The 26,872-nt window shown below is 59.7% G+C and overlaps 1 protein-coding gene across 1 annotated transcript; it reads right to left on the reverse strand.

Moving 5' to 3' along the window:
- Positions 1-629: 629 nt before the first annotated feature.
- On the reverse strand, positions 630-24,404 carry ADGRD2 (adhesion G protein-coupled receptor D2). Its single transcript, XM_035016588.1, is given in 27 exon segments — positions 630-695; positions 2,637-2,715; positions 5,111-5,142; positions 5,460-5,518; positions 6,100-6,214; positions 6,297-6,350; positions 6,467-6,508; positions 10,252-10,372; positions 11,225-11,340; positions 11,422-11,555; positions 12,071-12,224; positions 12,498-12,600; positions 12,795-12,898; positions 14,089-14,204; positions 14,846-15,009; positions 16,272-16,279; positions 17,230-17,335; positions 17,765-17,888; positions 18,403-18,537; positions 19,240-19,351; positions 20,356-20,637; positions 20,911-20,996; positions 21,311-21,453; positions 21,516-21,612; positions 21,858-22,499; positions 22,811-23,023; positions 24,311-24,404. Coding segments are annotated over 27 exon segments (3,501 nt in total).
- Between the last annotated feature and the right edge of the window lie 2,468 nt (positions 24,405-26,872).

Raw genomic sequence — 26,872 nt, forward strand, 5'->3', positions numbered from 1 at the left:
CCCCATGGGTGGTGTGGGACCATTGTTTCAATCCAGAGAGGAGTTGTTGCTTGCCCCTCCTTCGATGAACAGCAGGGTGTCCTGTCGGGGCTCGGAGTCTCTGTGTGTAGGAACATGGGTGAACTTGAGGAGGGTGTATGGGTCTCCAGATGGGGGACATTGCTGATAAGCCCTTTCCTCATTGGCCCCGTCCCACTGGGTCCCTTGCTGCAAACCCTTGAAGCTGGGTCCCAGCTCCCTGGCCTCCTCCTGCCCTGTGTCCTGAAGGACACTCTCCAGGGCCAGGAGCTAGGGGGAGGCCTTGGCTGTCCTCTGTCCCCGGGCTGGGCATCCACTGTCTTTCCTGCTTTCACGTTGCCATTGCAGCTTCTGCTGAGCCTGCCCAGTTGGAGGTGACTGGGCGTCCATTCTCCCTTGCCTTCCACCGCCCTGTCTCAGTGCCCACCCCTGCCCACTGAAATGTGTGCCCCTGCCAAGGCCAGAGACCCGCAGCCCCAAAATGAGAAGTGCCCTTAAGAATCTCCCCAGCCCTTGCAGCCCTGGAATAAATTTTGCAATTAGTTTCCAGCTACCTTTGCCTATTTACATTCTGGGGCCAAAGCAGAACCTCCAAGGTGGGTTTGGGTGGTCTAGGGCTGGGCGATGATGCTCTGATAGGGATTGACGTGACAGTCAGATAAGCTTTGGTTCAAAACCTGGGGCCAGAGTGGGGGTACACCAGGCACCGTTGGGGAGCCTGTGGGCCCCACATCATCCCTGGGACCTTGCCATACCCAGGAGGCCTGGGAGATGCTTGTGTCTTCCTGGGCCTCAGCCGGAGTTCCACCCTGGCCGTGCATCTCAACCGCCATCTTGGGCAGAAGGGAGCAATGATTTCATGAGCACCTACTGTGTGTGGTCCCTTATGTCCCTGTCCCTACGGTAGCCCAGTCAGGCAGGGCTTAGGATCCAGGAGAGGCACTTGGCAGGTGCCCCGCAGTCAGTTATCTGCAGGGGCAGATTCAAACCCGGGTCCTCCTGACTTGGGAGCGCCGGCCTTTCTTCTCGGTCCATCTGGTGGCCCCGGGCCTGGCCCCTCTCCCTGAATCTCTTGCCTCCCCCGCTGGGAGGCAGCAGTGAGCGCGGCTGCTTTCTGAGGCGAGCTGCCTCTGCTCTAGATGTCCTCCAGGGCTTCACTGGCTTTGTCCTGTTTTGTTGTCCCATCTGCTCCTCAAAGCCACTCCGGTAGGTGGCAGCTCCAGATTACAGATGAGGAAACTGAGGTCCGGAGGGGCGAAGTGGCCTGTCCAAGGTCCCACATCAAGAAGGGGCAGAGCCATCACGCCAACCTGCATCATCCCGACCGACCTGACTAGTTCACCCCTGGGGCCACTCCCGGACCACTTCATGCCTCTGTGCACGACAGAAAAAAGATGCCCCCCCGCCAGGCACCCAGCTTGGCAGTGGCTTTTATGCAAAGAAGAAGTGTCCTTTTCCCGCCTGGCACCTTCAGAAGTGAAGCAGATGCTCGGGTTCCTGCCTCTGGGGAGTTTCCAGTCTCGCAGGAGGCCTTTCAGTCATTTCGTAATCCTGTGTGATCCATCACATAAGAGCCAGCGAAGAGGAGGAAGGGATTGATTCTGCCCCTGGGGCGACAGGAAGTCTTCTCGGCAGAGGTGTCATCCAAGCTGGGTTTTAAAGGATGTCCAGGGGTTTGCCAGCTAAGACAAGAGTTGGGGGCAGTGTGGGCAGGTGGCTGGGGACCTAAGCGAAGTTATTTGGGCTGGAGAGTAAAGAGAGGGGGTGGTGGGAGGAAGGGTATGGAGTAGGAGGAGGGGAGACTGGAAAGGACTCCTTGGTGGCCACTCCTGGACCTCCCTCCACCACCACCCCCGCCAGTCCACATGACCACATGATTAGTCGGCGGGGAGGCAGGCCTCCCCTGGAGGTGAGGGGAAGGAGTCAGAGGACACTGCAAATGCAGGCAGTAGAGACCAAGTGGCCGCCCAATTCAGAGCCACCTTCTTGCTTCCCCGTGTCGCGGCGCCCCTCCTCCGGCTCCGTGGCAGCAGACAGCCAGGCTGAGTGCCTTGTTCTCTGGAACCTCAGCGGTGGTCCCCAGCCTGGCATCCTCCCTATGGCACTGCTGGGCCTTCCCAGAGCAGGCGGACCGCTGCTGCCTCCCCAAACCTGCCCGGCCCCAAACCTCCCCAAACCTGCCCAAACCTGCCGGCCTCCGTCTCTGCTGGGGGTCTTCAAAGCCCTACACATCACCTCCTCTACACGGTGGGCTCTGTGTGCCCCCAGTCCCCTGCACATCCTTCTCTGAAGACAGCCGACATTCCTACTATGTGCTGGGCCCAGGGACTAGCACACAAGACTGCACTTACCCTCTTGTCGCCTGTGGGGTGGGGCTTGATGGCCCCCGTTCTGCAGATGAGGGGCTTCGGAAGGTTCGACAGCCCCCATCCCCAGAATGAAATACCCAGCCCCCTGTCCTTGCCTGATGGGCCAACCCCTGGATAGATTTTGTCCCAGACAAGCCAGGTGGGGCCCAGAGTGGAAGCGACACATAAGGCTATGGGGAGAACTGGGTGCAACTTGTCCCTGGCTGGGTCTCGGGGCTTCTCATGTAACCCTGCCCCGCCTCCACTCACGTGTGCCTCCTCCAGGGAGGCTGCTCTGATGCTCCCCGGCTGTGCCACATCCTCTGGCTCCGGCAGCCTCTGGGCCAGCCTGAGGTCCGCAGGACAGTGTTAGCAGTCCCTGGGCCCCTCCTTCGCCTGGCTTCCACCTCAGGACCCACCCTAGTGCCCTAACACATCACCACCGCTGCTCCCCTCGGCCCTGAAACCAGCTCTACCTAAGAAGGGACCCGGACTCACAGAAGAATCTTGCCCCCTGCCACAGAGTCAGTGGTGGCCGGACCTGGTCCCGTAGCCAGAGTCTGAGTTGGGGTCCCCCCGCAGCATGACCCGTCGTACCTGGAGCCAGTCCCACCTACCCTGATGCCTTCTCTGAGCAGTCTTTTCTGGGTGACTCCACCTCACTGTGACTGCCACCCCTTGGCCCCCAGGCTACCAGCTGGGGAGGCCTTCTCTGAACCTCAGTTTCTTCCTCTGTACAACAGGGGCAATGGTGGTCACGGGGCTGAGGTGAGGACCCACAGCTCTAAGGCAATCAAGGGCTCAGTACCAGCCAGGTACACAGTAGGTGCTAATAAGTGTTGGCTGCACCTACCCTGTTAATGAAACTGGGGTTGTCTTGAGTCCCAAAGACAAAGTGGCCGCTTCCCTTGTCCCATCCTCCTCCCAGGGACTCCCCAGGCCAGGGGGACCCCCAGGGAGGAACAGGTCACAGTAGTACTATTTATTAGGAGAGCTGCCATGGGGCTGTCAGAACTTCCAGGCAGGGGGGCAAGGTGTGGGGGCAACAATCTTGGACAAAGTTCGGGGGCTGAGCTGGGGGGGCGCAGCAGCGTTGGCACCGTGCCAGGGCGAGGCTGAGGCAGAGGCCATCTGTCCCGCAGGGGCCCCTGGTGGGGCCTTTCAGAGGTCCCCACGCAGAGCCTGGAGGCAGGTCCGCTCGCACTCTCTCTAGAAACCTGGGAGGAAGGTGCTGGGCTGAGCTGGCGGAGAATCGTGGCGGGGGCCCCTGGAGGGGATTGGGAACTGAGGCTGGGGGAAGCCCTGGGAGGGGCGGATTCTGGCCCCGGGGGGCCCTAGGCAGTCTCCCCCATCCCCTCTCTGAGCCTCAGTTTCTCTCGAACACCTGATGCCCAGAGGCTTTCGGGAAGGGCGGTGGCTGCCTCGGGAGGAACCTCGTGCTCGGGCCACCTGAGAAGGTCGCGGGCTGCGGAGGGGGAGGGGGGCTAGGGCGTCCGGAGGGAGGGCGAGGCAGGTTGGGGGTCCGGAGGGTGGGGCCGGCCGCGGGCCGAGGTGGAAGCGGCGCCGTTGCTACGATCGGCCTTAGCAACGCACCCATTCAGCAGAGACAAAGGCGCTGTCACTTGAGCGCGGAGGCGCCGCTGCCGCTCTTGTTCCCACCGGCGCCGCGCCTGCGGGGGTGGGGGGAGGGGCGGGGGTGCGCGGGGCGGGGGGCGGGGGGCGGCTGGGGGCCCGCGGGACCGGGGCGCGGTCGGCCCTGCGGCAGGCCCAGCGCGCGCTGGCCTGCAGGGGGCGCCCCCTGCCTACGTTGCAGAAGGGGGGTGCTGAGGCTCCCTGGGACTGGGACACCAGGCAGGGGAGGAGGCCCGCGGGAGCCTGGGGTCCTACAGACTTGGGTTTCGAATGTGCCTCCGTTTACACCTATGTGACTGCCCCGGTGCCTCACTTTCCCCATCGGCACGATGGGAGGATAGTTTCCCCAGGTCCCCAGATTAAAGGTGTCAGCCAACGCAGGGCTTTCGCCCAGAGCCCAGCCCCAGTTCAGCCGCACAAACGGGCCTCCTGCCCACGCTGGGAAGGATCCCCCGGTTTGAGGCGGGGCAGTGCCTGGCAGCCCCTCCTACAGTCAGCTGTGTTCTAAGACTGGGGGACCCAGGCTGAGAGAGGCTGACAGTGGCCAGAGGCCCCTCGGCTCCCCTCGGGCCAGGCTGAGCTCCCCAGACTCAGTCCTCTCCCTGAGCAGGGACTGGGGTGGCCCCAGCTTTGCCCCGCTGCCCACAGGCCCCCATCAGCCCTCCACTTGGGGGAACGGAGCCTGCGAGGAAAAAGCGCTTGCTTCTCACCAGGTTTGGAAGTCGTTTCAGCCCACGAGGCATCAGGATAGGGACTCTGGGAGGGGTGCGGCCAGGAGGCTGGGCCTGGGGGGCCAGATGGAGTGGGTGCACAGAGGAAGGCAGGCTCCTAGCTCACTGCCCCTCCCGCAGCACCGGCTCTGCGAAGGGGTCCCAAATCTATCCGGAGTGTGCCTCTCCCAAAGAGCACTGCACTTTGCTGACAGGCCCCCAGTGTGCTAATGGGGGACTTTCAGCACTGACAAGGAGCAGAACAAGAGGAAGGACCCCGCAAGTAGTGGGAGGTCAGGTGCGCTCGCTTCTCAGATCACTTCCATCCCGGTGCAGTGGGGCTGAGGGGGGGCGTCCAGGTGCCAAGGGGAAAAGGGGAACCCGCTGGGGTGGGAGCTGTACCTGACGCCTTGAATGCTGGTCAGCTCCACAGCCTGAGGACAGAGGAGGTCGTCAGGGGAGGGGTCCCCCACTCCTTCCACTCCCCCTTGCCCTGGGGAGCCTGGGCGACCTTGGTGATGACTCCTCCACCCCCAGTGGCCTTGGCATTCAGGTTTTGCCTGTGCGTAGTCAGCACCTCCGGGCGGTTTCCAGTGCCCTACCACCTGGTAACTGAGGAATAGGGCCCCTTGGATCCCCAGAGGAAGCCCCCTTACCCCAACCCTCCCCTGGTTCCTGTGGTTTCCCCCACCCTGTGGGACATACTTGCTAGCTCCCTGGCAAGACCCTGCCACCCCTGTCCCAGCCTCACCGGTCTCTCAGGTTCTGCAATGGAGGAGAAGGTTGTGGGGATTCTGGGGCTGCGGGTCCCTACGGAGAAAAACACTGGAGTAGGTGAACTTTTCGGAGGTTGAGGCAGGAAGCTCTCTCTCTGCTCTCCCGCCCTGGACAGGACCTCATTATCAAAGACCCTAAGGATCCACTCAAAGGTTTACTCCACAGATTAATGATGAAGAAACTAAGGCCCAGAGAGGGAAGGTAACATGCCCAAGGGCACACAGCAGGTGAACTAGGAGCTGGGACTGAAACTCCTGGACTGGGCTTGAAGTCATTTAGCCCATGCTCTGTCTCAGGGCCCCAAACCTCATCTATTCACCTGGCTTTGGGAACCCCCAAACCCCCTTTGCATGGAGACCCAAGGGAGGTGGCCCTGGACAAGCCCTGCTTCTGGGCCAGGCAGCTGGGGCCCTTGTTCCCTGGTGGTGGTGGAAAAAAATAAGCCATTTCTAAGCCATCCCCCAGGCCCCGTGCTTGCAGAATTCTCTGGGCCTCAGTCTCTTTGTCTTTCGGATGGGCTAATAGGATCTGCCATCGCCTTCCCAGCTTTACCTGAGCACTGGGGAAACTGAGGCTCTGGGTAGTACTCAGAGTGGGGGCTGGTGTGGCCTTACCTCTAACAGCCAAATGTCTTCGGGCTGGAACCAAAGCTACAGGGTTGTCCTGCGCCACCTCCCAGGGACCCAGGAACCTCAGGCGGGACCCTGGGCCCATGGGGCTGGAGCAGGCCTGAAAGGAAGCGGTGTGGGCACTGGAATCCTGGTGGTGAGTGGGACCTCCCGCCCCAGGATCCCCACCTGCCCACACCCACCGTGAAGGCCTCTGTTGTCTTTTTCTCCGTCATCCTCTGCAGGGCGCTCCGGACCTGGGGGTTGGGCATCAGGGTCAGGCCTAGGACCCTCCCCCTGATCCCCAGCCATAGGGGCCCTGCGAGTTAGCCCTGCCCACCCCACCCCCCAGCAGCCGGTGTCCCCAACTCACCTCCCTATTGTAGGCAGCATAAACCAGGAAGATGTATGGTCCCTGGGGATAGACCCAGCATGTGGGTGGGTGTCACCCCCCCCTTGGCCCTGCGGCCACAACAGAGACACACCCAGAGATACCCAGAGATATTGAGAGACAGAGGCTGATGGACACAAATCCTGCCCTGCCCCTCTCCTGCACTTGGGAGGGGACATCTGTGACATTCTATGGCAGAGAGAACCAGAAGGGGCCTTTCCCCACTCGACCCCATGCCTTCAGCCTCGGGCCACCAGTCTCTCTGCCCTCTTGTCCCTCTGCGTCCCCCCACCCCAACCTGCCCCATCCTCACAGCCTCATCATGGCTGCAAGAGTGGGTGGTGGTGGTAGGGGGACACCTTCCTAAAATCGAGGCTAAATCAAGTCCTGGGACAGCAGACGTGTGAATGCATGCTGATTTGTGCCTCTAGCCGAGTGTCTCTCTGACCCTCTGTCTCTTCACCTGGAAAGCAGAAGCCCGGACTCAGCTCCTGCTGTGTGTGAAGGACTCAGCAGGGTGGCTGGGTCGTAGCTGGCTCTTCCCGCCCACACACGTGAGGACCAAGAGGGCCTGGCCACTCACAAAGTACCATCACACTTGGGGTGACAACCCTCATAGCAGCTCCATGCTGGGGCAGTGTGGATTAATTCTTCCTGTTTGATGGAGAGGGACCGTGGGGCCTGGGGCAGGGGACAGAGCAATGAGTCCCAGGCCAAAGTGTGACCCAGCAGGTGGAATTCGGAGCCTAGGCCTTCCTCTACCTGGACAGGAAATATCCCCTGCCCTGAGGCTCAGACTGGAGGACACAGGTTGGTGTCCAGCGGGCCTCCTGGAGGCCTTCTAGCTTCAGCCTCAGAGCCTGACTGCTTGCTCTCCCTGGTTCTTAGGCCCCAACTGGGTTGATACCACCCTTCACCCTAAGACAGGCCCTGGTGCCCCCAGGCCTCCCCTCCCCCCAGCCAGCCTGTCTCCCCTCTGCAGCCTTTTACCCACTCCGCTCCTCCCACCCGAACAAAGGCAGCTTTTCAAACTCCACCCCAACCCCACAAGCACCTACCTGCCTAACATTCTCCGAGGCTCCCTGGCACCCCTGGGATCACATCTGAGCTCCTTACAACAGCTCTGGGGACCTCGTCTGGCCCCCACACCTCCTCTTGTCCCATTCTCACCAGCTCACGTGTCCCCACTTCATGTGTCCGTTGGATCCCACCATGCTCCCCTGACCTAAAACATTCCTCTCTCTCATTGAGTTTGGGTATTGGCCGACAATCTCTTCCTCCAGGAAGCACCCTTTCTGCCTCCCCATGAGTGGCTCCTCTGTCCCCAGCCTGCCCCCACGTTCCCTCAGCCTCTCGGCCTCCATCATGCCATGCTGTGGGTGTGTGGCTCAGTTCTGGGATCCTGCGCACTAGCTGGCTCTCTCCAGTACGTGGCCCAGCGCGGGCCCCCAGAGCCTGAAGGAAACAAATCCGCGCCTGCTCCTGGTGCTCCTGGTGGGTGCCACGTGTGGTGCTTTGCCCTTTGCAAATGTCACCTCCCTTGAACCCCACAAGGATCCCATGGAGATGGAGAGTAGGATCCCCTGTATAGAGACGTGGAAGCTGAGGCTTGTTTCAACTTGTCCGGGCCTCCCAACAGGACTCCCTCCGCCCCAGGAACCAGAGCTGGTTAGAAGTGCGGCTCAGCTCTCCCGTCACAAAACCCTGCCCAGGAGCCACAAGGAGACACATCAGCCCCGAAGAGCGGCTGAGGCCCAGCCGAGTTCAGTCCCTCTGCCCCAGGCCGGCTCCAGGGAAGGAGGGCGGTCCTGAGGGCAGGTCCTGCCCAGCTGATGCCCCACAGTGACAGAGGGACACCTGGAGGTGAGCGGGGTGAGGAAGACAGGGAGGGACGGCAGGTGGAGGGAAGACAGAGGAGAGGAAAGGCCAGGCGTGGGGAGGGACCCGGAGAAGGCAGCCTGACTGGGGGACCTGCGTGGAGATGGTCCCGGGAACGTCCGGGCGGGCCCAGGTCACGCGCCATCTGACCCCACAAGGCAGCCTCTTCCCTCCTTCACCAGGAGACCTTGGCAAGGAAGGTCTGCGGCTGACTGAGAGGGGGAGAGGGGTCATGCTCAAGGACAAAAGCCGGCGGGGGTGGGGGGGTCAGGGGTCAACAGAAAGGGAGACACAGAGGGAGGGCCATGCCAGAGGAGGAGGGGACCGAGAAGGAACCGCAGAGAAAATTCAGAGAAGAGATGAAGAAGCGAGACAAGGGGAGTGGAAAGGATGGGGAGGGGGTCGGAGGGAGGGGGACGAGAGGTGGCACTGGTTCTGCGGCCACAGCGCTGCCCACCGGAGGGCCACCACAGGGATGACCGCCGTGGTCACCATGGCAATGGCCTGCAGCTGCCCCGGCCACCCCTGCAGGGGGGTGGGGGCACCCCAGGCAGGGTCGCAGCCTAACCCGGCAGGGCCCACATTTGAACCCAGGATGCTCTGGAAGCGTGGGGCTTGAGGAAGGGCTGCTCTGTGTCCGGGAAGGGGTGCGGCGCTGCCCTCCGCCCCCCACTGCTCAGGCCCACACAGGTCTCTGGGAGCCGTGCTTCCTTGGGAGTAGCTGGAAGCCCCGTTTTTCTTCATTTTCTGGGCGCCTCTCTGGGCATGGCCTCCATGCTCCCCAGCAGCAGCCCCTTCTTTCCTCTCTCCACTCCCACGCCTGGCTGAGAGTGGCGCGTCCCCACGGCCCAGGGCGAGAAGGCGACGTGGACGGGACCTGGTAGTCACCACCCTCGGCACCCTTCCTCGATCCCTGCTGCCCTCCCCCCACCAACACTTCACACCTGCCCTTGGCCATGGTCAGCTCTACAAGAACACGGCATTTTGCAGCCTCTGTTCCTGCTCTGTTCCCCCGCCTGGAACAGTGCCTGGTGCCTGGCACCTCCTAGGCATTCGACAAATATCACGAGGATGGATGACTGACTGGCCCCTTCATCCCAGGAGAGGCGAGCAGGTCCCCAGGAGGAGCTCTGGGACACATGGACCCCGGGCACAATTTGTACCTCATTTCCTGAGCTTTCTTTGTCCACCCCCGAGCCACTCCCTTTCTCAGCCCTGACAGGAGCTGGGAGGAGTAGGGGCGGGCAGCAGAAGAGCTGCCGGGGGCGCGAGGAAGGCTGAGGGGAAGGGCAGGGCCAGAGAGGCCCTGCTTGGACCCACCTCCCTCCCAGAACTCAGGCCCCTGGGGTGTGCCTGTCTGTGTCTGCATCTGGGTCCCCCCACGGGACCGCAAACCCCCTGGGCACAGGGGCCTGACCCCTCTCCGTGGCTCCCGGACACAGGCCCGCGGGAGGCCTGCTGCAGCGTCACCGGGACCGCCTCGTTCATGTGGGCTGAGCGTCGGCCTCCTGACCAAGCCCTCTCTAACTGCTGCCCTCACCAGCGCAGCGCCTAACGCTGCCCCACAGCGGGCCACCCACCGAGCCCGAGGGGACAGGTCACGGGTGGCCGAGGCCTCAAGTAGCTCTTGCACCAGCCAGGAGCCTGAACCTCTGCCACACCCCTGAGTGTCTGGACCTCAGCTCCCTCGACTGTAAACTGTGGGCACAAAATCCTCCCTGATATGCTGCTTCTTTGATTCGAGGCCTGGTTCCCACTCTTGCCCTCACCCTCCTGCCTCTTGACGACGTCCCCTGGTCGCTGTCAGTGACTCCCATGACGGAGAGGACACTCCTTTCCCGCCTCCTGACAAACCAGTCACTCCCTCTGAGCCCAGGGCCTGGAAGTACCCGAAAGGAATTGAGGCCCACGGCGGCGTAGGCCCAGGCTGGGCTGAGGTGCACCAGCATGCCGACCAGCCAGGTCAGGCCCAGGACGGGCAGCAGGACCAGCACCCGCTTCACCGTGGCCCTGCAGGAGAGCAGGCAGGGCTGAGGGAGGCCGGGGTGGCCTGGGAGCCCCTGCAGGCTACTGGGTAGGGCAGCACGTGGGAGGTGTATGGAGAGGGGTCGGAGTGGCCGACCGGGGTCCCCTGCTCAGGACTTAGGTGTAGCCGGAATCTTCAGCCGGACTTGGCTGTCCCTTCTCAAACCCAGAAATGGTTGGCACTGGTGAGATGGGGTCCCAGTCCCAATCCTGGCTCAGAGGAAGGGTGTCGCAGCTGTCCAGAGGGAGGGCTAAGGCGTAGGCAGTGGATCCAGGGGGCCTGGAGTCCAAAGTCTTCCCTTCTTAGGGACCCCTGGGGCTCCCTGGCTTTTCGGGGACCCATTGGCTTGGGTTGCCAAGGATGGGGTGGGGGAAAGCAAGGGCAGGGGGATCCTCCTTTCAGCAGGACATGGCCCTGGAGAGTGAGGGGAGTTCCTGCAGGGGTGGGGACCTAAATCCTCACTCTGAACCTGAACTTCTGGGGACCGCCTGATCTGGGGGTCTCCCCTACCTTGTCCCTACTAGGCCATCGGTGCCATCAGTAGACGGCGAGCTCCCAGGAAAGCGGCTCGTGTCTACATGGCCTCCCACTCGTTGACACTTAGGACTGATTACCATCCCGCAGGTGACATGCGTGGGCGCATGCTCACCCACGTCCGCACACATGAGCGTGCGTGCGTGCACACACGAGCAGGGACGCATGTGCACACTTATGCTCAGGGATAGCTTTGCATCCGTGAATGCACATGGCCTCAGGTCCACATCCTGCTGCCACGGACTCACATAGGCTCCCATCTGATGAGCCTCCCATCCGCTCCCCCCACTTCGGGGCCTCACCATGTCTGGATCCTGACCTGCTCCTGCAGGCAGGGCTGTGGGCTCAGCATGTGGGCATGGCGGCAGGCACTGGCCACAGTGACCATGACCACGCGGACCAGGATGCAAGTGTTGGCCTGGAGACCGGGCGTCAGCGGGTGAAAGGGCCTCCCCCTTCCCCAGCGTGACCCGCCCTGCCTCCCCCCAGGCCTCCCCGCTCACAGCACGAAGAGCACAGGGCCCACAAAGGCGCAGATGGTGTCTGTGTGTACGTTGAGCCAGCAGTGCCCGGCGGCCACATAGTCATGGGGGGACATGGCCAGGGTGATGGCCACAATGGCCACAGGCACACCTGGGAGAAGAATGAGTGCCCTCGGGACCACGCCTCGCAGCCTGTCCTCTCGCGGACCTGGCCCTACCCCAGAGCTGCCGCCCATAGCTGTCCCACGGCAGCAGGCGCCCTGGTGGGCACGGGGAGATCTGGGCAGGGGGCTGGGTGGGCCTGATCCTCCGGGGGCGGCCTCGGAGCCCCGAGGGGCTGGGGAGCGGGACATCTGGGATGGAGCTGAGAGCTTAGGGTTGGGAATCAGTGGAGAAGGAGGGTGGTGACCAGCATGCGGGTCAGCGGGCCACGGATCAGGGAGGCAGCGCTAGCAGTCGGGAGTTGACGTGGTTGGAGAGGAAGACGATGAAGAGGGGCTGGGGCTGGGCAACGCTGGGGGGTGATAGAGCTGAGCAACTTGAGCTTGCGTCAGAGATGGGTGCTGGGTGCCTGGTGGAGATGGGGATCGGGCGGTGCTGAACAGCAAGAGGCCGCACAAGGAAGAGTTGAGAACAGAGCGGAAGCAGAGAGCCGAGGGGCCTCACCCCAGCCTGTGGCGTAGTAGAGCGTCATCCTGGGGCCCGGGCGCACGCTCACGACCACCACTTTGCTCCACAGCAGGAGGCCCTCCACCAGCATCCAGGAGAATGCGACCAAAAAGAGGAGGTGCATGACAGCTGTGACGGCCACACATGCCACCTGTGGGTGGGAGGGTGGCCGAGCCCCACCAAGGCCAGCTGTGGGCGCAGCCCTGCTCTGGGTCCCTTGCCCATGCCTGGCATCGCCAACCCAAGGAGGTATCAGTGGGGAAGGTCTCTGGGCAGTGCCCTGGGCCCACCTTCACCATTCTGGGCCTTTTTTCATCTCTGGGCCTTGCTCCCCCCAGGAAATGGAGCCAAGTGAAGATGTGGGGGGCAACCCAGAAAAGGCTGGTCCCCCCTGAGCTCACAAGCACATCTGCTGGGTGCCCACCTTGTTGGCCTTTGCCCACTCGCTGGCCATGAGGAAGCCCTTGGCAGAGGCCAGGGAGAAGGTGAGGTTCTTGTGGACCGTGGCTCGCTCTGACTTGGGGACCCTGGACAGGCAGGAGTCCGTCACAAGGACACCAGCACCAGCCCCCACCCGCTATCAGCCTCTGCCTGCTCGGGTCCCTGTGGGTGAGCTAATGAAGATAGAGATGGCAGCTCCACAGGGGACCCACAGCCCTAAGGGAGACCCTGGACCAAGGTCTTCTGGGACGAGGATGGACACGCCCGGAGCTCGTCTCACCCAGCTGCCAGGAAGAGCAAGAAGGTGGTGACCAGGGCGCAGAAGAACACACCGCAACCCACAAATGAGAGCGTCCTCAGCAGTGACTCTTCCTCGGCGCTCCTCTGCAGGAGGGCCAAAGACCCCAGAGGACAGTAACCTTGTCGCCGCCCTGACCTGAGCAGACCAGGCCTCACCCTGTCCCGGTCCAGCAAGGCTCCCCGAGCCTCCTTGTCTGCAGGGAAGCAGGGATGGCAACAGCCCCAGGCAGCAAGGCCAGGCTTACATACAGCAGGCATTTAATAAGACAGCATTTTCATGTCCTCTCCTGCTAGCTCTCCCTAACCTGGCCCTGATCAGTCCAGCTTTCACTGATTCCACAGCTCCTGAGAGCACTGGATGGGAGTGACACCCCCACACACACTGGGCTGGGGGGGGGGCGTGAAGCTGACAGGCAAACAGGGCCCCGCTCTGGTTTCACGGCACGAATGTGTCTGAGAGCAAGTTTCTCTAGTGCGCTCCCCAGCACGCCAAGGGCCCCTGGCATTCCTGAGCCTCTGGCCCTGTGTCACTCAGTCTCTTAGCAAGTGACCCCTCTGAGTCCCTTGCCAGCTCTAGTGAGCACATCTGTCCTGCTCTCCTCCCGGGACTGGGTGTAAATGCTGGGTCCTCCCAGGGGCCTCCCTTGGTTCCGTCTCCTGTTCTGACCTCATCTCAGCCACGGCTTTACCTGCAGGCTCTTCATCTCCCGCTGAGCCCTCTCCTGCCCCGTCGCCCTCGGCCCCGTGGCCGGCCCCACCCCGTCACCCTCCTGTGCCCTCGCTGAGATGCCTCCCTCACCCCCCAGTTACCCAGGCCTTTGTCCCAGACCACCTCCTCCTCCCTCAGTCCCGTCTCCTCCATCTGCCCGCTGTCCCCCCAGGCCAGGCCCCTGTGCTCTGCCCCGCAGACCCCTCGCTGCTCTTTGCGCCTCCAGCTCACTCCTGGCACCAGAGGGCGCCCTCGGTGCAAATCCAACGCCCGTGGAACACGCTCCTGTTGGTCCCCAGCCCAGTGCATGAGCATCCTGGGCTCTGGGATCTGACCCCCGCACTTGTCCCTCCGTCTTCTTCCTCTCCTGGGCTTGGCACCGAGCTCCAGACACATCGAAGTTCTGGAATGTGCTCAGTCTGCCTGCCATTTCTAGTCTCCTTGCCTTTGCTCAGACTGACTCTGCTGCGAATGCCTTTCTGTTCACTCTTGGTCATCATTTAAGACTTGGTTCCGACATCACCTCCCCACTGCCCCCGCCCAACGCTACCTCCCTGGGACTCACCTGGACGTCATACACCTGCAACAGGACAGCAAAGTTGGTGCTGTGGTTGCAGAAGCAGGCAGTCGAGTCCTCGTACACGGTGGCCACAGAACAGCCAGTAGGGGCCCACGAGAGCCCTGGGTCTGGCTGGGCTGGGGGGAGGGCAGGGAACAGAAGGGCTCTTGAAATGGGGTGGGGGTGGGGGTAGCTGGCAAGCCGGGGAAAGCCTCTCTCCAAAGCTTGGGGCCCATCACTGCTCTGCCTCCAACCAGCTTTGTGACCTTGGGCAAGCCTCAGTTTCCCATCTGTAAAATGCACTTAACACTCTCAGGGATGATAGGGGGCCATGGGGCCAATACCAGTGGTTACAACTGATTAATTGCATTAATTACTAAGTGACAGTGATTGATGTTCAGCTAAGGATCCAGGGCAGGGAGCTGGGGCTCAGCTCTGAAACCTCCTCTGCTCCTTCACATGCCCAAGGGCCCTGGCCTTGGATATATCATCAAATCTAACACCTATTTGACAGATGGGTCTCTTCCTAGGCACCCCACAGAGTGAGCTCGCATATCTCCCATGACGGGGAGCTTACTTCCTCCTGGGTAACAGATTCTCTTGCTCCAGCTTGTGCTGGGGCTGGGGAGGGGCCTGAGGCAAGACAGGTGGTGATTGGAGACCAAAAAACACACCTCATCCTCAAGCAGAATGGATGGCTTAAAAAAAACAAACACCAAATTGCCTTAATTAAAGAACTTGGAAATGGAAACTCACCCGCTACTGAAGTTCCAGAAAGCACAGACAGGCTCCACCAGTTTCTGTGGGAAGGCCTGAGGGCAGGAAACAGGAACAGAGCAGGTGTGTGAGTGTGTATGGGGGGCATGCAGGTGTGCGAACGAGTATGGAGAGGAGAGACCAGGAGGATGCAGGGGGATGTTGAGGCCTCTGAGTTGGAGGGACCAGGGGTTGCCCAGCGTGGGTCATGGGTGAAGAAGCGGGGAGAAAAGGCCAGTGGAGGGGCAGAGGGGAGGGAAGGGCGGGAGGCTTGCTGCTAACATCATGTATAATATTGAAATACTGGGAACAAGCTAAATGCCCATCCTTTGGGGAGCGGTTAAACCACCATGACATCCCTCTTGGGATGCTCTGCACCTGGTAAGATGAACAGACAGGTCTCTATCTACTGGCAGGGAAAGAGCTCCGTTATACATTGCTCAATAAAGAAAAAAGCTGCACATCATCATGTATAATATGAATTTATTTATGTAAAAAAAATATATATGGTCTATATAATTGTGAACACTCACACAAAAGGTCTGGGATTAAATGCACAGCTAATTTAACCATGGCTAGGTCTCAGTTTGAATGTGTCATAATGAACATATTAGTACTTTTGTAATTAAACAATGACAACAACACAGATTTTATAAGATGTCATTAAGCAACCGGTGGTACCAGCCCCAGTCCAGGCAGGGAAAGTGACCTGAGCTCAGGACTTGGGCTATGTGTCCCGACTGGAAAGGGTAACAGCAATGTCACCTCACTAGAATATGAGACTCTGTGTCATGTTTTTCATGTCCTTTATTGTGACTGATCTTCATAGCAACCTAGGAGACAGGTATAAATTCATGTAATTTCAAATGAGGAAACTGAGCTTAAGAGAGGGACATTAATCTGCTCAAGATCACACAGCACAGAGCTGAGGGTGGGTCCTGACTTGGTCATGCTCTTTCCACCACTCTGTGATGATGCCTCTCGAGGGTGTAGTATTTCTTGGGTTGACTGAATTATTATCCAGTGTATTCATTCATCTGTAATATTTTTCCTAGGTCTCCGATCCTATGGTAGGTGTTGGGAACACAAAGAAAACCTGTTATTTGCTTTTAAAATGGATGATTGTTGGGGCACCTAGGTGGCTCAGTTGGTTAAGCGTCTGACTTTAGTTCAGGTCATGATCTCAGGGTCCCGGGATCGAGCCCCACATAGGGCTCCCTGCTCCGCAGGAAGCCTGCTTCTCCCTCTCCCACTCCCCCTGCTTGTGTTCCCTCTCTCGCTGTGTGTCTCTCTCTGTCAAATAAATAAATAAAATCTTCAAAAAAAAAAAAAAGAGGAGCAAACTATTGAAACAGGCAACAATATGGATGATTCTCAAAAACCCCAGCTGACAAAAGATGCTAGAGCACAGCATATACTATGATTCCATTTACGGGAAACACTAGAAAAGACAGAATCTATAGTCACAAGAAGCAGATCAGTGATTCCCTGGTATGAAAGGGGAGGAAGATTGCCTGGCATGGGGGCCAAAGAAGCCCTTTGGGAAGGTGGAAACGGTCTTTACCTTGGTTAGGGCAGAGGTCCCTGAGTGTATATGCTGGTCAAAACCCATCAAGTTGTATACTTAAAATGGACCTTTTAGTGTATGGAAATTTATCTGCTTCAATCAAATTGATTTTTACAATCTTGGGATGACATACCAAAGACTGATAAACTGTGGGGTATGTGTACATGTGTGTACGTGTCAGGATTCGTGGTTGTGGGCAAAGCTGACTTTAGCTTTCTCTGAAACTAATGTTTCAAAAGCAGGAAGGAATTTGTGTATTTCATGTAATGAAATTAAGCAACATTTCTTGGCGATCTTTCCCTGTCAGGTTATAGAAAAAGACCTGTTCCTTGCATAACCCTAGCGGGTTATTCCAGTGCGTAGCTGCACGTGGCTTTTTGCGCAGTCCCCCTTGGTGGGCACTTCGACTGTTCCAGATCTCAGGAGCACGTTGCCATGCAGACCTCTGCACATCTCCCTGGATGTTCCAATGAGAACCACCAGTGTTTCGAGTCATGCACACGTATAATGAAATCTCAGCTCTGCCGCTTACAAGCTGGGGCCCATCACAGCCCCTCTGCCAAGCTCACTTTTTGCCTATGTCGAACGGGCAGTTGGAGAATTACATGAACGTTGCTTATTTAAGGCACCCAGCATAAAGGGAGTGTGGAATATACTACTTCTCTTTCCGTTCCCTTGAAGACAATGGGGTAGCTTGTGAATGGGTATTTTTCTTGAACATTTTTAGATCTTGGTTTAAATGAATGAATATTGGGGTAGGGGGCATCAAACCAGGATAAGTGTAGTGGGGTGGCAGTTCCCAGAAGCCGCCCCCTGCCCAGTACCTGGGCCTGGTGCTGTAGGTGAAAGGTCACGGCCGTGCTGACCTCCCCGGTTTCATCCCATACCTCAGAGGAGATGATGGCTGAGCCCACCTGGGTGCTTAGAAACCTGCGGGGAGAAAGGGAGCTTTTAAGGGCACCAGCTGGCTGTGTGGGAGAGGTCCTGGACGGCCTGGAGAGGGGGAGATGATACCCTTTGTGTCCAAAGAAACATCAGGAAATGTCCTGTGCTTGGAATTAGGGCACATGGGTTCCAGTTTTGCTTTGGGGACTTGCTAGTAAATTCAGTAAGCCCTGTCTTCTGAATGAGTCTCAGTACTGAAGCCAGGACCCCAGACCGTCGTCAAGCCAGGTTCCAGGGGCACGCCTTTGGCAGGCCCAGAGAGATTGTGTGTGTTGGGGAAGGGAAGGGTTTGGTCCTGGCTGCTAAAGGCAGATGTACCTATCAGAATGAGGGCTCTGGGATGAGATGGAGGCCTGGCCTTCTCTGGGGAGGGGATCTAGACCCTCAGCAGCCTACTGGGTGGGGCCCACTCACCTCTGCGTCTTGCTTGCCTCTTCTGAGCTGTGAGAGGCCTGGGGCTCTAGGCCAGGATCCCCTAGGGTGTGCTGGAAGACACTCGAGCTGAACCAGCTGTGGATCACGGTGACTCTGGAGAGGCCTGGATGAGGGGGAGGGGGCCCAAGACCCCACCCCGTGACTGAGCAAGTGCCACGGGTTGGCCCCGAGGGAGCTGCTCTGCCCACCTTACAGATAGGGAAACTGAGGCTCATAGAGATTAACTGCCTTCCCAAAGATCACACAGTTAATAAGTGGTAGAACTGGAATTCCAACCAGCCATGGTTCATGCACTTAACCAGCCAGCTCTAAGGCTTTTGGCTCCATGTCCTGATTTCCAGCCCCGGGTGGCAGCAAGGGTGGAGGCTCCCTCCACCACCCACTTCCAAGAGGAAATGCGTGGAGTTCAGTGGAGGAGACTCAGTGAACACCTACTATGTGACAAGTGCTTTTAACCTCATAACAACCCACAAGGCAAGTACAAAGAGGACAGTCTTACAGATAAGGAAACAGGCTCTGAACTGTGAGGTGACTTATTCAAAGTAGTGGGGTTAGCAACACGAGGGCTGACCCAGACCCCAAGAGGGACCCACTCCCCACCCGTCCCCCATACCCACCTTTCCCGAGGAGCTGCTTCACTTCACTTGCAGGGATGCGGATGTGGCCGGGCCCCTCTGGATGCCCATGGGGCATCGTGAACACATAGCCCTCTTTGCTGGCCTCCTTCAAGTGTAGGCTCTGCACCTCCAGACCTGGGATCAAACGGGGCTGGGTGGCCGGACCTCCAGAGGGAGGTCTTTCTGCTGAGCTGGCCCCCGCCAGCAGGGTCCGCCTCCCCTCTCCTGGCCACAGGTCCAGGCCACTAATCCAGCTCAGAGAGGCTCAGCACCTCGCCCAAGGTAAGTCTGACTTCTTCAAGTCCAGGGCAGAGGATCACTGAGAGGCAGGTCCCTGGGGGCCAGGAACCAAATATCAATGTGCCCCCAGAAACCACTGGGTGCCCAAAGGACACAGTTTTTGCCAAAGTTCCACCATATGCGCCCCAGTCAATCTACAAACACTCACTGAGTGTGTACTTGGGTCTGGCCTGAGATGCAGAAATGACTCAGAAATGGTCCTGGCACTCAGGGAGCTTCAGGAGGAATGAGGTCATTACCACAAATGCAACAAGAGATATGTTCAAGCCGCCGGGGTGACAGCGGAAGGAGGAACTGACTGTCAGGAGAGAGCTAAAACCAGGCAAGGCTTCCTGGAGAAGTTGATGCTCCAGCAAGGTTCTGAAGGATAGATAGGAGTTTGCTAGGAGGTCAAGGGAGAGAGGGCATCTGGAGGGAGGGCAGGGCTCGGGCAAAGGCAGGAAACAGAATGAAAGTGATGGAGGCTGAGAAGAGACGTCTGAGCCTCGGCCCCGCGCAGGGCCCAGCTGTGTGGGATGGGTGGCTAAGCAGGCTCACCGGCTCGCCAGCACTGGATGTGCAGTCGGGGCCGCTCAGAGGTCAGCACGGGCCTCAGCAGGGGCGCCAGGCGCTGTACACTTGCCACCAGGGCCATGGGGCTGCCGACCACCTGGGAGGAGCCGCATCTCAGCTCCCTCCCGCTCCGCACCCTGCTGCCCCCCGCTCTGCCCGCTGTGGTGAACGCATTCCCAGCGATCAATCGGTGAAGCGGCCTCCCTGCTGCAGATGCTTGGTGGCTCCTCAGGGCCTCCAGGATCAAGTCCTGGGTCCTCAGGCCGGTGTTGAGGCCTGGCCCGATGGGCCTCCTCTGACCTCTCCGAGCCTCTCCTGATCCACAGCATCGCCTAGCCCAGGCGAAGGCCTCCCAGTGCTCTGTGCCTCCTGGCTGGTCGTTGGCCAACTGGGCACACTCTGAAGGGGGGTTCGTGCCTCCCCCTTCTTTGGTCTCAGTGCTAGACCTACAGAAGGTGCTCAACCTTTAGATTCCAAAAGAGAAGCCATGTGGGGGGTGAGGCCCAGGCATGGGGGGCGAGGGTGTGCAGTAATGGGACAACTTCTCTGGAGAGCACCTATCCTGTGTTCCTGAGCATCTGGGCTGTTTTGGAAGACAAGATGGCTGAACACCCAGCATAGAAGACCTCCCTCTTAAGGGGGTCACCAGGTTCTTGGATATGGGGGAGGTCCTTATGGATTAGTGGCTCTTATTTCCAACTGCAGAAATTATTACTCAAGAGTGGTTGTGTGTGGAAGTTCAACTTCTGTAATAGACAAAAAAGGAGCTTCTGGGGTTCCTGGGTGGCTCAGTTGGTTGAAGTGTCTGCCTTCAGCTCAGGTCAGGATCCCAGAGTCCCCAGGTCAAGTCCCACATCAGGCTCCCTCCTCAGGGAGCCTGCTTCTCCCTCTCCCTCTGCTGCTCCCCCTGCTTGTGCTCTCTCTCTCAAATAAATAAATAAAATCTTTTTTTTTTTTTTTTTAAGAGGAGCTTCTTTTGATGAATGGAGAGCTAGAGCGCAGCAATGGGTACTGACTGGCCCATGGCTGCACGAGCTGGGGGGAAGGATGGAGCTGGAGCCCAGGCCCCCCGCCCGCCTCCCCCAGCCCTGCCAGCCTCACCTCGCTGACTGAGAGCCACGCTCCAGCCAACTGCTCCTCCAGGACCAGGCTGGCCACAGACACAATGCCCCGGCCTAGCTGCTCCCAGGGCCCACTTAAAGGCTCTGGCTCCCCAGCCCCAAGGGCTGTCACCCTCTTCAGGAAGTGCACGACGGCCAGCAATGCAGCAGGCCCCAGGGGAGCTGCCTCCTTTGCCAGGACTCTCTCCAGAATGCCCAGGAAGCTGGAGGTCTCAGCCGGCGACAGGTGTCCATGGACTTCAGAGAGAGGGTCCGTGAGGAGCTGTGGGCAGAGAAGCCACTTACAGCTGGTCTGGCTGTTAGGAGAGACCTCCCAGGGGCCCTGCTTGGGCCCCACTAGGGTCTTCTTGGTGGGCACATGTCAAACATGTCATAAGCCCCCGGCTCTCAAGAGCTCCAAAATAGGGAATATGAACAACCTTAATTGCTGAAGACATGTTAGGTGGGTGTCCCCTTTATAGGTGAGGAAACTGAGGTGCAGGGAGGTGACCCATAGTGTCCCCAGACTCTTCAGCCCCCTGGAAGGGGGGCTCACCACAATGGTGTTGGCCAAGGCATTGACTCGGCTGATAACATCCTGGCCAGGCCATGACTGGGCGTCCTGCAGCCGCTGATAAGTCTCTGCAAAGGAGAGGATGGATGGACGCTCGAGCGACATGGCTCAGGGGTGCCCCATCCACCATTTGCTGCCCAGGGAGGAAGAGCATATTGGCAGCTGTGTTTCTGGAGCCTTACAGTGTTCTAGATGGGGAAACTGAGTCATACAATGGCAAAATCACTTGCCCAAGGACACACAGCTGGGATTCACCTCCGGGTCTGTCTGGCCCCACTGTCCTGTGGTTTGGACTCTGTGGAGACCCTGAGACTTTAAGAATATTCTGAATTCCCCGTTTGTACCAACTGCTCCCTCCCCCTTGGCCTACACTGGTCCATACCCGGCTTCCCCTTCAGCAGGGCCCCGGGCACTGCCAGGGCGCACCTGTCCGGTAGCAGCAGAGGAAGGGCCGTGGTTGAAGGCAGAGCAAAGAGCCCTCGGTACGGGATCCTGGGTTCCACGTAGGGCACTCCTCTGAGAGCACTGGCAGGGATGGGACAGGTGTCAGGGATGTACCTGGCTCCCAAGCAGCCCCTGTGACCCACCGGCCTGTTCGGGCCTTGAAGGCACCTGTACACCGTAGGGGGCCAGGACGCACAGCCCCCGAGTTAGGGGGCAACGTGGGAACCCGGGTGAAGGGCGCTGTAGCCAGCACAAGGCCGGTCAAGGACGCTACGCGGTGACCCTACTCACTCAGGCTACTGAGACTGGGCATTTGCCCGACCCGCTTGGGGAGGGCGTGACCAGGGCTGGGCGTGGCCAGGTTCGCAAGAGGTGGGCTGGGTCTCGAGCTCAGAAGGCCGCTTACAGGAGCCAGGGGGCGGGGCGTTGAGCCGAACGGTGGGGCGGGGCCTAGCAGCCAGTGGGCGGGGCGGGGCGGGGCGTACCGGGACAGAGAAGGCGCACCCGCAGGGGCGGGAGCAGCGACGGCGTGACGTCCCGGGCGCCCAGGTCCCAGCGGAAGAGCAGGCCGCCGGGGGGCGCCGCACAGGCCCGCGCCCGGCGCAGCTGCGCGGGGCTCAGCGCCCGAGCCCACAGGTGGAAGCCGGTGAGGTTGCCGCTGAAGGCATCGCGCGCCGAGAAGCCGCCGCCCAGAGAGTCCTGATCCTGGCCCAGCACGAGGATGCCGCCCGCTGGCACCGGGTGGCCCGCGCCCAGTCCCCGCGCCCCGGCGCGCTGCCGCCCGTCGGCAAACAGCGCCCAGCGCCCGCCGCGCTGCTCCCACGTGGCGCACACGTGGTGCCAGCGGCCGTCGGCGCGGAAGGCGGCGAGGGAGGGCGCGTGGTGGCCGCGCACCGCCAGCGCCGCGTGCACGGCGCCGCCCGGCTCGGCGAAGGCGCGCAGCTGCAGCGCGTTGGGCAGCGCCGGCGCCGCGCGGGAGAAGAGCGCGGCCGTGTCGGGCGAGGCGGCGTCCCACTGCACGTGCGCGCACGCGGTCAGCGCCCCCAGCGCGGGCAGGGGCGTCCGCAGCCGCGCCGCCTTGTCCGCAGTCCGCTCCCTGAACACCAGCGCGGCCGTGGTGAGCGCGCCTGCGGGGACATGCGGGCCGGGACCTCAGTGTCCCCAGCTGCGCACAGCCTCTGGCTACCCACTGGCGCAGCTGCAGGGCCCCTTCTGGGCTTTGGGGTATCTCCCTCTCTCGGGAAGGAAGAAATGGGGGCTCCAGGGCCCATACCCAGGCTGTCAACCCTCTATTTTAGTCCAGGACAAGGGAACCTGGAGATGCGACGGGGACTTCTGGGCTCCACCCAAGAGGACTGTCACTGTGGGCTCCCTCTCTGGAGGTCGCCAAAGCCTCTGCCCCCTACCTCCTCCTCCCAGGCCTTGGGCCCACACTCACGTCTTTTCGGGGGTCTCCGAAGAAGGGCCTCTTTTTGGCCCACCCAGATGGGGTTGGGCAGCCATGGAGCAAGGACCTCAGGTCGGGGCGCGAGTGCCAGGTGGCCAAACCTCTGCTCACAGGACTCTTGAGCCTGCCACCAGCTCAGCTGCTGCCCTGGAGACTTGCACACCCCATCTGTAGTCTCCACCACCTCACTGGGGCCCACTGGAGCTGCAGGGTCAGAGGAGAGACAGTGTGGGAGAGCAGTGTGTGCCCATGTGACCCTTGAAGTGGGGCTGGCCGTGGACATTGAACTGGGACTCATTCAAGGCTGAATGCTCTGTGACCTGGCAGGTCTAGTCCCTTTGCTGAGCCTGTTTTGTCATCTGTATGGTGGCAAGAATAAGATGGACCCAAGTGAAACCTTCAGCCCAGGGCCCGGGATGATGGGGTTGAACTAAATGGCATCTTTCTCCTTCCTTTGCCTTAGAGGCCAGTGCACCAGGTGGACCACAGGCTGGCTGAGCTGGGGGAAGGGGGAGCCCCTCTGGGGCCCTCATACCAACCTGTCACCCAGGAGCTCCTTGATTCAGCTGGTGAGTTGGAGGGGGTCCCAGAGAGACTCCTTATCTGAGAAAGAAGAGGACAGGTCGGGGCTGGGTCAGGTCAGTTATTGAATACCTACTGTGTGCGCCAGCAGGATGCATTGGAAGCTGCAAGCTTTGGAGTCAGACCTGGGTTCAAGTCCCCCCCCCCCCCCCGGAGTGGATAAGCTAAGGGCTTATCTCATGTGACCTTCACAATGACCTCAGAGGTGCCCACTTGGAACCCAGCAGCTTTGAGTCCCCGTGGCCGCCTCCCCCCAGCCCCCCCTCCCCCACCATCCCCCAGGTTCAGGTACCAGGAGGTAGAAGACGCAGTAGCACCAGGAGGCCATTCTGAATCCAGCAGGGGCAGGTGAGGGACAGCAAGGGTCACAGATGTGGCCACTGTGGACTGAAGAAGGAAAGAAGCAAAGGAAAGGAGCTCAGCGTCCTGCCTTACTACCCCCTCTGTCTCCTACGGGGTCATCTTCCCCCATGTTTGGCTCCCGGAACCTTACTGGGCTGGGAGCCCAGGATGGGCTGGGCACATCTACTTGACATTTACTTGCACAAAAGGATGGTCTCCAGGAGCCCCTTCTAGTACCACAGCTGGGGAACGCTGTAGCCCTGGTGAGCTGGGAACGGCTGGGGGGTGGGGAGGGAAGGCAGCAGCCCCAGCCTGGCCAGAGAGAGGCGGAAACAGAAAACGGGATCCCTGTTAGGCTTCCTTGTGTTCTTTTGGGCTCAGAGCTTGGCATTCAAGGCTCTGCTTCACGAAGTCTCTGCTTCATGAGGCCTCTGCTGAGCTCGCTGGCCTCACTGGTCTCACTATCCACTTCCCCCCTACCCCCCTGCAGTCACCTGTCCCCCGAGTTGCTCCCATTTCTCCGGGCAGCATCTCTTCTAAGACCTTTGAGTGCACTCTCCCTCTTGCCTGGACTGGCCTCCCACTCCCTCAGCACCTCCCGGAGGACCGGTCTCTGATCACTGCCTCCACCCTGCACCGATGGCAGGCCTGCCATGGCCATGCGCTGTAGTGAGTTGAGGATACCCGAATCGTGGGTGGTTTGGGGGTCACTCTTAGCAGTCTGGGGGGCTTCAGGCTTCCTGGGTCTCTATCCCAACAGTGACCAAGCACCAGTGGGTCCCAGAAAACACTGGAGAACAAAGAATGCTCCTCTGTGGCCTGCCAGCTGGCCTCATGCCATCTGGACGTCTGGAGCCATCACCAGTGATAATTCATACCCTTTTCCCCTTTCCAGATAAAGGGCCTAAGTGTGAAAATCAAACACATCCCCACAGAGGAATACATGGGGGTTCACACTTGGGATTCTGAAAAGCACTTTATTGTCACTTTCCCCCTTTTTATTTATTTATTTATTTTAATTAAGTAGGCTCCACACCCAAGGTGGGGCTTGAACCCACCACCCCGAGATCAAGAGTTGCATGCTGTACCCACGGAGCCAGCCAGGCGCCCCACTTTTGCTTTTTTAAACAGCACCTGACCCCCCCCCCCCACCTTCTGGGTGGGGAATGGTAGGAGTCTGGTCCAAGACTGAGCCTTGGTCCCTAGCATGTGCTGGGCACATAGTATGTGCTCATTAAACGCTGACCGCCTCACTCCCCTGTTCACGTTTGCCCGTATTTGTCCCCCACAAACTCCTTGCCCCACCTTCCTTGCTCACCATACACTCGTTGGCACCCAAGAGGGAGATGCGAAGTCCGGGACGACACTGCGTGTCCCTCCTCCGCGAAGGGCCAGTGGGGAAATCCCTCCTAGGCTGATGGGCCAGGACAAGCGCCCCCCTCCCCCCCCCACTTCACCCGCGCTGATCCCTTCCCTATTCAGAGCCGAGCTCCTCACCTGCTGCGTCTGGCCTGGCGCCTACGGCCGGCTCACCCGCTGCGAAGTGTCTCAGGGACGAGGTCCCGCGGCTGCATCTCTGCGCTAGCTCTGCGCGTCGCACGGAAACCCGCGGGGGCGGGGCGGGGCCGGGGCGGGACTAGGAGACCCCGCCCCTCGGCCCCAGCCGCTTAGAGTCAGGGACCCCCGCCCTCCTGCGCGCGCCGGAGTGGCCAGGCGCCCGAGCGGTGGCAGCGCACGCACGTGGGGTACCCCTGCCGGGAGTTCCTCAGTTCCTGGACCGGACCTGCTATGCTTCTCCCCACGACTCGCAGGTGAAGTCACTCGATTAGAAGGGGCCACCTTGTGAGGCTTGGATTCCAAATAAACTTGGACTTCCCCACCCCCACCTCCGCCTGGACGGTGGGAAAGGAAGGAGCATTCAGTACCCGGAGCTGGCCCCCCCCTACAGGCCTCCTCTCCTTTACCTTTAACCCACTGTGAGGAGGGGCCGTCATACCCATTTTCCAGATAAGGACTGAGGGCTGTCTCCAAATTAGGCAGCCAGTGAGGGGCAGAGCCCAGCCTTGAATCTGGGTCTTTGGGTCTTCATCCAGGACATTCGAAAGGTAAGGGCAAGGTGGGCCGGGGAGGCCCTCTGTGTGTGAGGTGGGGGTGAATTAAACTGAAAAGGTTTTGGTCCCTGAGGGCAGAGCCTGGGACTGGTGGTGGGGCCGGGAGCAGAGGGAGGCTAAGCGGAAGGGAAAGGGGACGCAGAGGCGGAGCTCCCAGTAGGAGAGGTCTGCGGCTGGGACTGGAGGCACTCTTTTATTTTATTTTATTTTTTTATTTTATTTTATTTTATTTTATTATTTATTTTATTATTTTATTTTATTTTATTTTTTATTTTATTTTTTATTTATTTGACAAAGAGAGAGCAGAAGCAGGGGGAGCGGCAGGCAGAGGGAGAGGGAGAAGCAGGCTCCTAGCTGAGCAAGGAGTCCCACGTGGGGCTCGATCCCAGGACCCTGGGACCAGGGCCCAAGCCTAAGGCAGACGCTTAACCGACTGAGCCACCCAGGCGCCCCTGGAGGCACTCTCTTGCCTCCCTAGCGGGGCTTCCTGCTTGGGAGGGAGATCAGACAGATCCAAGTTCATCCTGACTGACTCAAGGGTTGGCTAATTTCTCTGAGCCTCACTTTCCCCATCTGTAACACGTGGATAATAGTACACAAGTCAAGGGGCTGCTGTGTGATTTTTTTTTTTTAAAGATTTTATTTATTTATTTGACAGAGAGAGACACAGTGAGAGCAGGATTACAAGCAGGGGGAGAGGGAGAAACAGGCTTCCCGCGGAGCAGGGAGCCCGATGCGGGGCTCGATCCCAGGACCCCGGGATCATGACCTGAGCCGAAGGCAGACGCTTAACGACTGAGCCACCCAGGCGCCCCTTGTACCAGGCGTATAGTACGTTTATCATTCTTGTCAAAACTTCCCTTACAGGGCGCCTGGGTGGCTCAGTTGGTTAAGCGACTGCCTTTGGTTCAGGTCATGATTCTGGAGTCCCAGGACGGGTCCACATGGGGCTCCCTGCTCAGCGGGGAGCCTGCTTCTCCCTCTGACCCTCCCCCCTCTTGTGCTCTCTCTCTCATTC

Source organism: Mirounga leonina, unplaced genomic scaffold (assembly GCF_011800145.1).
Source record: "Mirounga leonina isolate KUSES-001 unplaced genomic scaffold, KU_Mleo_1.0 Mir_170, whole genome shotgun sequence".
Lineage (NCBI taxonomy): Eukaryota > Metazoa > Chordata > Mammalia > Carnivora > Phocidae > Mirounga > Mirounga leonina.